We start from the raw sequence: 11000 nt of genomic DNA, 5'->3' as shown, positions 1-11000 counted from the left end.
TTTTACAATGACAACTACGGTTTTTAGACAATGATTGAGCAATTGATTAATTTTTATCTTTACTGATTGATTTTAGATTAAACAAAAATAATTTACCTCTGGATTAAAAATTAAATAATTGAAAAAAACAATGGTGTTTTTCAAGCGCGCCACAATCGCGTTGCGAGCAACCGTTGTCTGTGTCGGTGCAAGGTTGTGAGTGTCAGTTGACAGTTGTGCCTTTTTGTCGGCGCGAGACAGACAATTGGTCCACCAACGCAATGCAGTTAGGTTTTTAATAAAATGTTTCTTTTTAATTTTATTTCAATAAAAAAATTGTTTTTAGATGATTACTTTATGTGAAAATAAAACACAATTAAAGTTATTTAATTATTTAAGAATCCATATTTAATATAATTTGTAGTTAGTTAATAATATGAAATATTTATACTAAATTTGTTAACATTAAATTATAAAATAATATAAAATTAATTGAGTTATAAACACATTATAAGATATTACAAATATGAAATATATAATTTAATCAGCTATTAGTTTTTTCATTACAGATGTAACTACTCATTTTTATAAAATATTTCTTATCTTATTTTAATTATTTTTTATTTCCAAAAATTTAGCTTTATAATTTTGTTTTGAATATGTCCAGTTCCAATCAAGAATTTACACAAGACATACCAATTTTCTCCTTAATAAGAGTCATTAACATAATAAACAATGTCTTTTAGAGAAAGAGTAGGTTTTAACACATGAAAGAAATCATGTCTATTTTTGGTAATATGAGTTTGGAGTGTTTTTTTGACAAACTCACTTAAAAAAAATAGAACAAAACAAACAAAATAAAATTATTTTTTATACATAACCTATTTTATATATATTTAATCTCTAATTTTTTATTTTTAAATTATATTTAAGTTAATTTAACTTGTGGAAAAATTATTTTTGTATACTTTTTCTATACAAACCTTATGAAAAAGTTTGTCAAAAATAATTAATCTTTTAAATAATGAATAATTAGATAATTTTGTTTAAGAGAATAATGATTATTATTTCTTATATAAAATAAGTATGTTCTAACACTGTAATATGTTCGAAAGCTTAAAAACGTGCTTTGTATTTATCTGCTATTTTTAGCAATAACTAAAAACATTATTTATATTTTTCAAAAAGTGTACACATTATAGTGAAATTACTTAAAAAGTTTAATTATTTTTCCTATATGACTAATGATTTACCATATTTGAGTTTTATAAAGATAAAATTAAAATAAATAAGTAATATAAAATACGTAAATAAAAGATAAACATTTATTCTTTATTTCATTGAGTATTTTTTTTCTATAATTAATTTTTTCTACATTTTCTTTTAAGCTTACATAAAAATATCATTTTTGTTCATATTGTATTTCTAAATAACAATAAGAGATAATAAGCTTAGGAAACTTGTTTGTTTCAAATTTTTAGTGAGTGTATTATTCTTTACAAAAAAAAAAATATATTATTCAATATAACTCCAAACATTCCTATATAGATACATGAAACTGCAACATTATTAAACTTATTCATTGTAATTTAAAATATTTTATTTTCTATTTTTATAAATGACTTTATTTTTTTTCTTAATTTGGCACCAACCATGTTAATGAATTTGGATGAAATAACACCCTTTTATCTACGTAATTTATTTAATCGATTATAAATTGCTATTTTGTTCTAACTATTTTGATATATGCTTTTATTCACTTTAATTATTTTCATTGGTAATTTATTTGTTTTAAAGTCTGTATTATATATTTTTCCAAATAACATATATTGTAAAAATTAAAATGAAAATATGCATTGAAAATACTGAAAATAACAGTAAAAACTAAAAAGAGAATTTTACAATGACAACATATAAAGCAAATTTTATGATAAAATATCTTGGTTTAAAAAATAAAAAATATAGAGAAGCTTTCATTTAAAAGATAATTTAATTAAACACACATAATACCTAGAAAAAAAAAAGTTTAAACCTCTTTTTGGTCCTTAAGTGGATGTTCAGTTTAGTTCTCGTTTTTAAAAATGTAAATCTTTGGTCCCTAAGTTATAAAAAATGTATCAAATGAGTCATTTTTTGACTTGAAATACTGTTTTTGGTTGTTTCTTAACAACTACTACATTTTTAGATTGCTCTGATTTGTTTCTTAATAATAATAGCACTTTAGATTGCTCTTTGTACTTTGACCATGAACATCAAAAAAAGACTCATTTGATACATTTTTTATAACTTAGGAATCAAAGGTTTACATGTTTAAAAATGTTTAAAAAGCGAGTACTAAACTGAACGTCCACTTATAACTTAAGGATGAAAAAGAGGTTTAAAAAAAAAAAATGATGAAATCATGAAATGACCAAATTGGATATGAGACTTGGACAGCTTAGTACCACACATAACGGTTACAAAACGTTCACGTGTTATAAGTGTGTCCATGATATATGAACCCCCGTGAAATGATGTCTACTGCTGTATCGTTTTCTTTCCCATTTAAGAAACTCATTTCTTTCACACGCGCTTCTACAATACTACTAAGTCACATTTAAGGTTGAATATAATTAATCTGTTTTTCTTTTAAATAGGACATATTAATTTATGATGACATGATGTCATTAAGTGAATTTTTTTAGAAAGAAAATGATAAAAATCATACCTTTAATAAAAATAATCTTATCCTTGAGAGTATTTTTCGGCTTTCAAGACCTCTTCGAACATTTTCTATTATTAAAATATTTGTTAAAAAAAATCAAAATCTTGAGATAGAGAAAAGGGTATTAGTATTTTCAACGGTGAAAAATCAAAATAAACATGAATTTGACAGGAAGAAAATTAATGAATTTCAATGAATTTGAGAATAAGTTGTATATTTTTTTTTAAGAATTTGAAAATGAATTTAAAAATAAAATTTAAAAATTTTGTATAAAATTTGAGTGATGTGTTTAAAAAATGTTTTAATAAATATAAAATAAAAATTATCAAATTATCTTTAACAGTAATATAAAATTATTTTTGAATTAGTTAGAATTATTTTTTAGAAAAATGTTAATGAATAGTTTTGAAAAAAAATTATTGTAATAGAAAAAATATAATTTATTTGATATAAAAATAAAAATTAAATAAATATTAAATTTTTATACAAGTAAAATCCATGAATTATTCTTCTCCAACAAAAGTTATAAATTATTTTTCTCTAACAAAAGTGACAAAAAATTTGGTTAAAAAATTATCTCAAAACCACTTAAAGCAAAAAATAAATCAAAGATATATAAGTAAATCTATGTTCATTTCCCACAAATATCTTAATATCAAGTGAGATTATAATAGATAACAATTCCGTTAATCTAACTTTTCTTTCCAAAATAGTTTCATATGAATACAAATAATCAATTCGAAATCATTTTCTCTTTTTTGTTTTAACAGTAAATAACTGAATTGAATGTGTGAAGACATCATAAACGATAAAATCGTGTAAGAGAAAGCAAATGAGGACGCAAGAGATTTCAAAATTTGGACACACCTCAGTGAGATAATGAGCCACACATTTGGAAGAAGGTGCACAAAAGTCATGGGAGTCTTTTTCTTTCCTTTTCTTATCATATTTTTATTAATTTTCTTTTTCAACTTTATTTTTTTAATTTTGTGTGATTGACACTTTTTATCATACTTTATCATATATACTTTTTATTTCTTTATCTTTTATATTTTGTTTTCATCTTAAATACGAACTTTTCATTTCCTTGCTTTCTACCCATATGTGCAAATCTATTTATGAAACAAACCAGATCCATAAGGATGAAAGATAACGAAAGCTTTTTGATCTTTAGTAAAAAAGATTATAAAAAATATAATCAATGACATTGATTAAATTAAAATATCTTAAAAGTTTTTAATAAAGGTAATTTCTTAAAAAATTATTGATAAAACATGAAAATAACATAAAGATTTTTCATTCCTTTTTCCTTCTTTCATAAATCAGTCTTTCTTTTCTTATTCTAAATATGATTTTTAATATATCAATTTTCAATTACAGTGTCGCTTTGATATGAAGATTTTTTTTCTTTCTTTTAGATAGATTTGACATGTAATTAAAAAAAAGTACTCTTTTATCTTGCTTAAATTTATACAAATTTTCTGTTGTGTTTAAATATTTTATTTTGAGTATCTGTAATTTAAGTAATTTTATTGTTTTAATCGAGAGTGAGGAATTACATGTAAGCAAGACTATTTATGTTTTTTTTTTTTTATAGAAAATCTTCTTTTAACAATACTTTTTTAACAACTTTTTGACAACGCATATGTGGCAGTTTGTAATTGGTTCGTTTTAAATATTTTTTAAACATAAATTCAAATAGACCAATAAAATAATGACACGTGTTCTGTTGTCAAAGTTGTCAAAAAGTGTTGTCAAAATATCATTGTCCTTTTTTTATATCACTATAAAAGTTTACAATTTTTTCGAAGTTATTTTTCTCGTTTCTAGCTGTTTTAATCCCGAAAAATTACCTCATGATATATGTTATGAGTGTGAATAACTATTTATGTTTTTTTTTTTATATTACCTCATGATATATGTTATGAGATCTAATGAGACTTAATCATAATATTTTGTTTTTATGTAAGAATTATATTTCGTTTCCAGTTTGAATGTTTGGAATTGAGTGAAGATGTCATTTCAGTTTATAGTTAATATATGATTGTTTTCAAAAACTTTAAATTTTATACTATTCTTGAAATAGTGATATGATGAATAGATATTTACACTAAGATGTAAAGTTTTTTAAACTAAATTTTAAATATCATTCAAATGACTAAAATTAGTTTAGGATAGTGTTTCCTATATTAGTTTATGAGTTTAATGTGAATGAAAATTATATATATTGAACTTTCGTATATTTGTCGAACTGGTGTTGGGTAAAACATTAGAAATAAGTTTGGTCTAATGCATGAAATGGATTTTCATATATATTTTTTATTCAAGCAAAAATAAAGTTGAACAAAGATGTCACAAACATATTCTAGACCTAATTGTGCTACTAGCATAATCATCCACTATTCACATATGAATCAATTGTTACGTCATAAAATGTGTAGACCTATTATAACGTATAAAACTATGTACGTCATAACTCGTTTTTGTACGTCATAAAATATGATTTTTGTACTAGTGCTAGGCCTAAATACACTAAGCTCATCCTTCATCCAGACGTGAGAGAGAACTACCCCCCTCTCTTCTTCATTTATTGGTTTCCACACATCTCCATCTCTCCGGTAGCCGCTTACCACTTCTTCCGAGCATCTCCTCCACCTGGTCATTGCCACATCATTTATTGAAGCTCGCCACACTCTCGCAAGAGGCATCACGCATCTCCACTTCCATCTCCTTTGGTTTCACGAAACCCCGACACCACCTTCTAGGGGCAACCATCGTGCCTTACCCAGTTCGCTAGAGTCATCAGCGGTGACACCAGTCACCTCCGAAAAACCTTGTCGACATCCTTGCCGCACCTCTTCCTTCTTTAAGATTTACAAATCGTGAAAATACGGCTCTACATCCTCCATTGCTTCTTGAGGATCTTCCTCCATTACTTCAACCAGCATGGGATGCGTACTACATCCTCCACCACCACCACAAAGAGCTTCGTTCTCCCCCAAACGCATGCCTCTACAACTATCACCTTCGTCGCATGGTACTACAATGTCCACCTTCTTCAACCATGAAGGTGCCATAACGAGTTGCAAGGACGACTGCTACCCTAATACACCTCTGGGGAACCAAATACGCTAGACGGGAACCGAATACGGTTTCGCATGCTTTTCTTCAGATGCCTGTAATCGAATACGTCGTCTTCGAACTGAATACGATTTCAGCGTTCTTCGTCTTCTCTAGCTTTGCGGAGTTCTCTTCTTCATCGTGGGTACACAATAAGCCCTCTCTATTTTAAATTGCAATGCAATTTGATTATAATTTAAGAATGTTTATTCATCTGGGAATTTTATTCAGTTACAGGGACATTTCAAAGAAAGTGCATTTGATCCCTTCAAATCTCCTCATATATGCGAGTGAGTGAATAGTAGACAAATCCTGCAATTCCCTTAAATTCCATCCGCACAATTCAGTTCAAGTGAACGCGTAATTACCTTCCATTCCTCGCTCTCCAATCTCCGTAAACAATATGACACCCTCAAGTGAACATAGTATATAGTGTTTAATAAGCATGTAAACTTAAAATAAATTACTAAACAAACAGTTTATAATTTATTTACCAAGTAAACTAAGTTTCATATTATGTTTAAATTAAAACAGATTTTAACTATATAAATTAACAATAATAATATTATAATAATAGTAAAATTATCTCAAAATTTAAAAACTGAAAACTTATTTAAGCTTTCATTCATGATAGGAGATTGAATGTGCTAAAAGGGAGGAGTATACCATGACTAAGATGTGATTGTTTTAGAGGATTGATTTGGGAGATATTGAGTGGATGAATTTGAAGAGATTTGAGGATAAATTGATTGTTTTTTTTTTTAGTCGATTTGGAGGTGAGTGAAAGTGAATTTAGAAATAAAGTTTGTAAATATCAGTGTATGATTAGACTGATGTGACAGATAAAAAAATTGTTTAATTGATAAAAATTGAAGATTACCAAAATACTCCTAGTTATAAAAATAATAATTGTTAATGTATATATAATTATTATTATTATTATTATTATTATTAAAAGTAAAATACATGTAAAAAATATACATTAGATCGAAGTAAAAGAGAAATAAAGTAAAAAGTTGTTTTGAAGAATAAAAATAAGAAGAAAATGGAGAAAAGTTGAGTCTGCTACATGGAACTGAATAAAGCACAAGTGGAACCAAATACATGTGAGTGTGGAATTGAATACAATTGGGCGAGAATCGAATACAAGCATTAATTGGATTTCTTCTCTCCAGTAGAATCGAATACTAAAAAAGGGAACTGAACACATGTCTTAAAAACCGAATACAACTCGTGTTCAACTCCTTCCTCAAACTCTGATCTTTATTTTCATCTTCATCTTTAACATGGAAAACAAAGATGAGATTTCAAAATATGTCACTCTAAATCTCTACATATTAGTGGATGACCACTTTTGTAGATATGTTGCAATTCCACTCTTCTTAATCGTGAAAAATCAGACCAAACAAACATGTTACATCCTGTAAATTTATACTTTATTTTTTCATTACAATATAATCAACTTAAACAAACACAAACAACTTAATAAGCATACACATTTATTATTAGACTACTTATTTATATATGTTTATCTTATAAATTGCTTATACTTATAAATTATATTTCAATAACTTTTACTTCTCCCTATCTGCCTAGACTTTATGTTTTTAATTGTTAAAAAATGTAAACTTTTTATAATTTAATATTATTTGCATCTTAATATTTGTATTTTTAGTAATTTAGTATTCTTTTGATCTCATTATTTGTATTTTTTCGATTTTTCACGTTAATATTATTATTAGAAGATGATATCTTAATATAATGCTATGAACACGTTTATTCTTCCACAATAACAAAATGTTTCACTCTCTACGACTAAATTGAGATCACAGAAAAATAAAAGAAAAATAATAATAATTACATAAATATTAAGAAACAAATATTAAACTTTTTTTTAAAATTCTTTTATGTATTCCGAAGACAATCTTTTAAACTCTCTAATTAAATTACTCTTAAAGATTTATATATTAATATATTCTTAATATCTTGAAAGTTGGTAACGAAAGGCATACGTCGTGCAAAAATTGAAATGTGAAATTTTACTTTTCAATCTTTTTATATATTTCAGTTCAAACCTTTACTAATTTTCTGGTGCTATGCTACATTTTAAAATAAATTTTTAAATGATGATAAATAAATAATTCATATTTTTTAAAATTTTCATCTTCACCATTCATTGATACATGTTTTTGTATACATATTAAATTATATTTTTTCAAACATGCCCTATTACATTATTAGAACATAATTCAACTGTTATATGGTATATTAATAAATAAATTATCTCTTTCAACTGTTTATTTTTAAACAATTTGTTAAATTTTATTTTTAAATAACTAGTTTTGTAAATTTAATTAACTATTTATAATTACCAAAGTACTTACACAATAGAAAGTTATCTATTTATAGAATTATACAAATAAACATAATAATTATTTTTATGATTTTTTTACAGTTTGATAATATATTTATTTTAATAATTATTATAATAGTTTTTTGTTATGCTAAAAAAATATAAACACACTTATAAACATATAGTTCCTTCGACTGGTATATAAAGATTAAAGGTAAAATACATTTTTTTGTCACAGTTTTGGTTACAAATATTTGAAATGGTCTCCATTTTATTTTTCTGTTCAATATAGTCCTAAAAAACGTAATTATGTTCAATTTAGTCCTTTTTCTGTTCAATGTAATCCTAAAGAACGTAATTTGTGTTCAATTTAGTCCTTGTAAAAAGGACTAAATTGAACACAAATTACGTTCTTTAGGATTACATTGAACATAAAAAGGACTAAATTAAACATAATTACGTTCTTTGGGACTATATTGAAGAAAAAAAATAAAATGGGGACCAGTTTGAATATTCGTAACCAAAATTGGGACAAAAAAGGTATTTAACCAAGATTTAAAAGTGAAAATGGAGGTCTAATTTGATCTGTTTAGTTCGTTTCACTTTGGGCCTACAAAATACGTAGTGGCCCATATTGACCCACATTCTTAAAGAATATTTTGAATTCCAATGCTACAAAAACTTGACGTATTTGAAATGTTTTCATTACTAACTCCTGTATTAATGTCGATGTTCTGAATAAGTTCATTTTGATTTCATCTCTATTACTTTTTTTAACGATTAAATATTTTTTTTATTTAATGAAAATTAAAATTAATTTCGTTTGAAAATTTTGAATTAATTTAATCTCTTGTATTTAAAATTACATAAATTTAATTTTTTTAACTAAATTTTATTAAATTTATTTAAAATTTTAAACACATTCTAATTAGAATAAAATAAAAAAATATGTCAAATAATATGAATTATATAAATATTTTCATAAAATATATTTAAAAAATTTGATTGATAAAATTAAATTAATATATTTTTAAAATTGAAAAACTAAATTAAGTGAGAGTTTGAAAAAAAAAAGACTAATTTAATTTGAGTGGTAGGCATGCAATTAACTTGAATCAATGGTATTTTCTTCCAGGTTAATAATTTCTTTTAATAATTTTTAATAATAAAATATATATTATTATTTTATTGATTTATATTTTTACTTTTATTCCTAAAAACTTTTAACCATAAAGTTGTTAAAGATTAGGTTACAGAAAAAGGTGCACCACACAATCATCCATTCAAGCCGAAGGAGTAAAATTGGAAGAAAAGTTAAATACTCCGCTCTGCAGCTTAATACAGTGGAGACTACATTAAATAAGAAAAACCAGACCAAAATAATTGTAATTTTAATACTATTAAATATTTTTTCTCTGTCGAAGAAATTTTATAATGTCAGAAATAACTACATAGATTTTATGTGAACAGATAAATTTAAATATAAATCTACCACTTAAAATTAATTTAAATATTTGAAACAATAAAATAAATTATTTTGGAAAAGAAATGGAAGTAGAGATTTTATTTTATCCCCCGGCGGGTACAAGAGGGAGTAGAGAGTAGACGCGAAAAACCGCGCGTGGAAAACTAGAAAAGGATCCGAGAAACGCTTGTCACAGTCGGAAGAAGAAATGCACACGTTCTTCAATCCTTCTATTTCATTTTCATTTCAAGATTATTAAATAAAATAATAATAATAATAATAATAATAATAATAATAATAATAATAATAATAATAATAATAATAACTATTATTATTAATTTTGCATTTCTGCCTTCTATATATAGTCACTCGCTGAGTTGAGTTGCGTTATATTCACCACGAATTGGAGGTAGCATTGCTTGGTGTATGAATCGAAGCAGCACAATGGCGCGAGTGGATCTGGACGGTAACCCCATCAAGCCTATCACGATCTGCATGATCGGTGCCGGTGGGTTCATCGGCTCGCACCTCTGCGAGAAACTCATGCACGAAACCCCTCACACGGTTTTAGCCTTGGACATTCAAAATGACAAGATCAAGCACCTTCTGGAACCCGATTCTCTGCCTTGGGCCGGTCGCATCACCTTCTACCGCCTCAACATCAAACACGATTCTCGCCTCGAAGGTCTCATCAAGATGGCAGATCTCGTAATTCCACAACCACTTTTATTTCCTTTCCTTTTTTGTTTCTTTTTCCTTTTCTGTTTCTGTTCAATTTTTTTACTTCTCGCTTTCTGTTCCAGACAATTAATCTGGCTGCGATTTGCATCCCTGCGGATTACAACACGCGTCCGCTCGACACCATTTACAGCAATTTCATTGACGGGCTCCCCGTGGTACTCCTCTTATTCCGGGGTTTTTGCACCATAAGCAAAAACGAAAGAGATATTACGAGAATAAAAAAATAAAAACAAATAAAAATTAATTACGATAATAAGCAAGACGACTTTCAATGAATTTATTTGAGCAAAAAAAAATTGAAGTTATACGAGATTAACGACTTTTCTTATTGAAGTCGTCCACTCCCTTCACGTTTTTATTTTTTTTAATTTTTTAATTTCTTTATTAATTAAAATATTTATAATTAGTAAATAATATTTTTAAATATATTTAAAATAATATAAATCATACATAATTAATATTTTAAAATTATATTTCATTATAATTTAATTTTTTCAATTTTAATTATTATATATTTTTTAAATTATAATTAATTAATAACAATTTTTTTATTATAAACTATTTAAAATAATAAAAATTTGGGTTAAATATGTTTTTAGTCCCTATACTTTGAGGCGATTTTGGTTTTAGTCCATTTT

The 11000-nt window shown here is 25.7% G+C and overlaps 1 protein-coding gene across 1 annotated transcript in view; it reads left to right on the top strand.

The window, feature by feature from the left end:
• Positions 1–10004: 10004 nt before the first annotated feature.
• LOC106755557 (UDP-D-apiose/UDP-D-xylose synthase 2-like) overlaps positions 10005–11000 on the top strand; it is an 11117-nt gene continuing 10121 nt past the window's right edge. The window contains exons 1-2 of the mRNA XM_014637728.2: positions 10005–10329; positions 10425–10517. Of these exons, the coding sequence (XP_014493214.1) occupies positions 10048–10329; positions 10425–10517 (375 nt within the window). The 5' untranslated portion in view covers positions 10005–10047. The remainder of the gene's footprint in view (positions 10330–10424; positions 10518–11000) is intronic.

This window comes from Vigna radiata, chromosome 2 (assembly GCF_000741045.1).
Source record: "Vigna radiata var. radiata cultivar VC1973A chromosome 2, Vradiata_ver6, whole genome shotgun sequence".
In the NCBI taxonomy this organism is placed as follows: Eukaryota; Viridiplantae; Streptophyta; class Magnoliopsida; order Fabales; family Fabaceae; genus Vigna; species Vigna radiata.
Note: the sequence above shows the minus strand (reverse complement) of the source record. Positions and strands in the feature narration are given on the sequence as shown.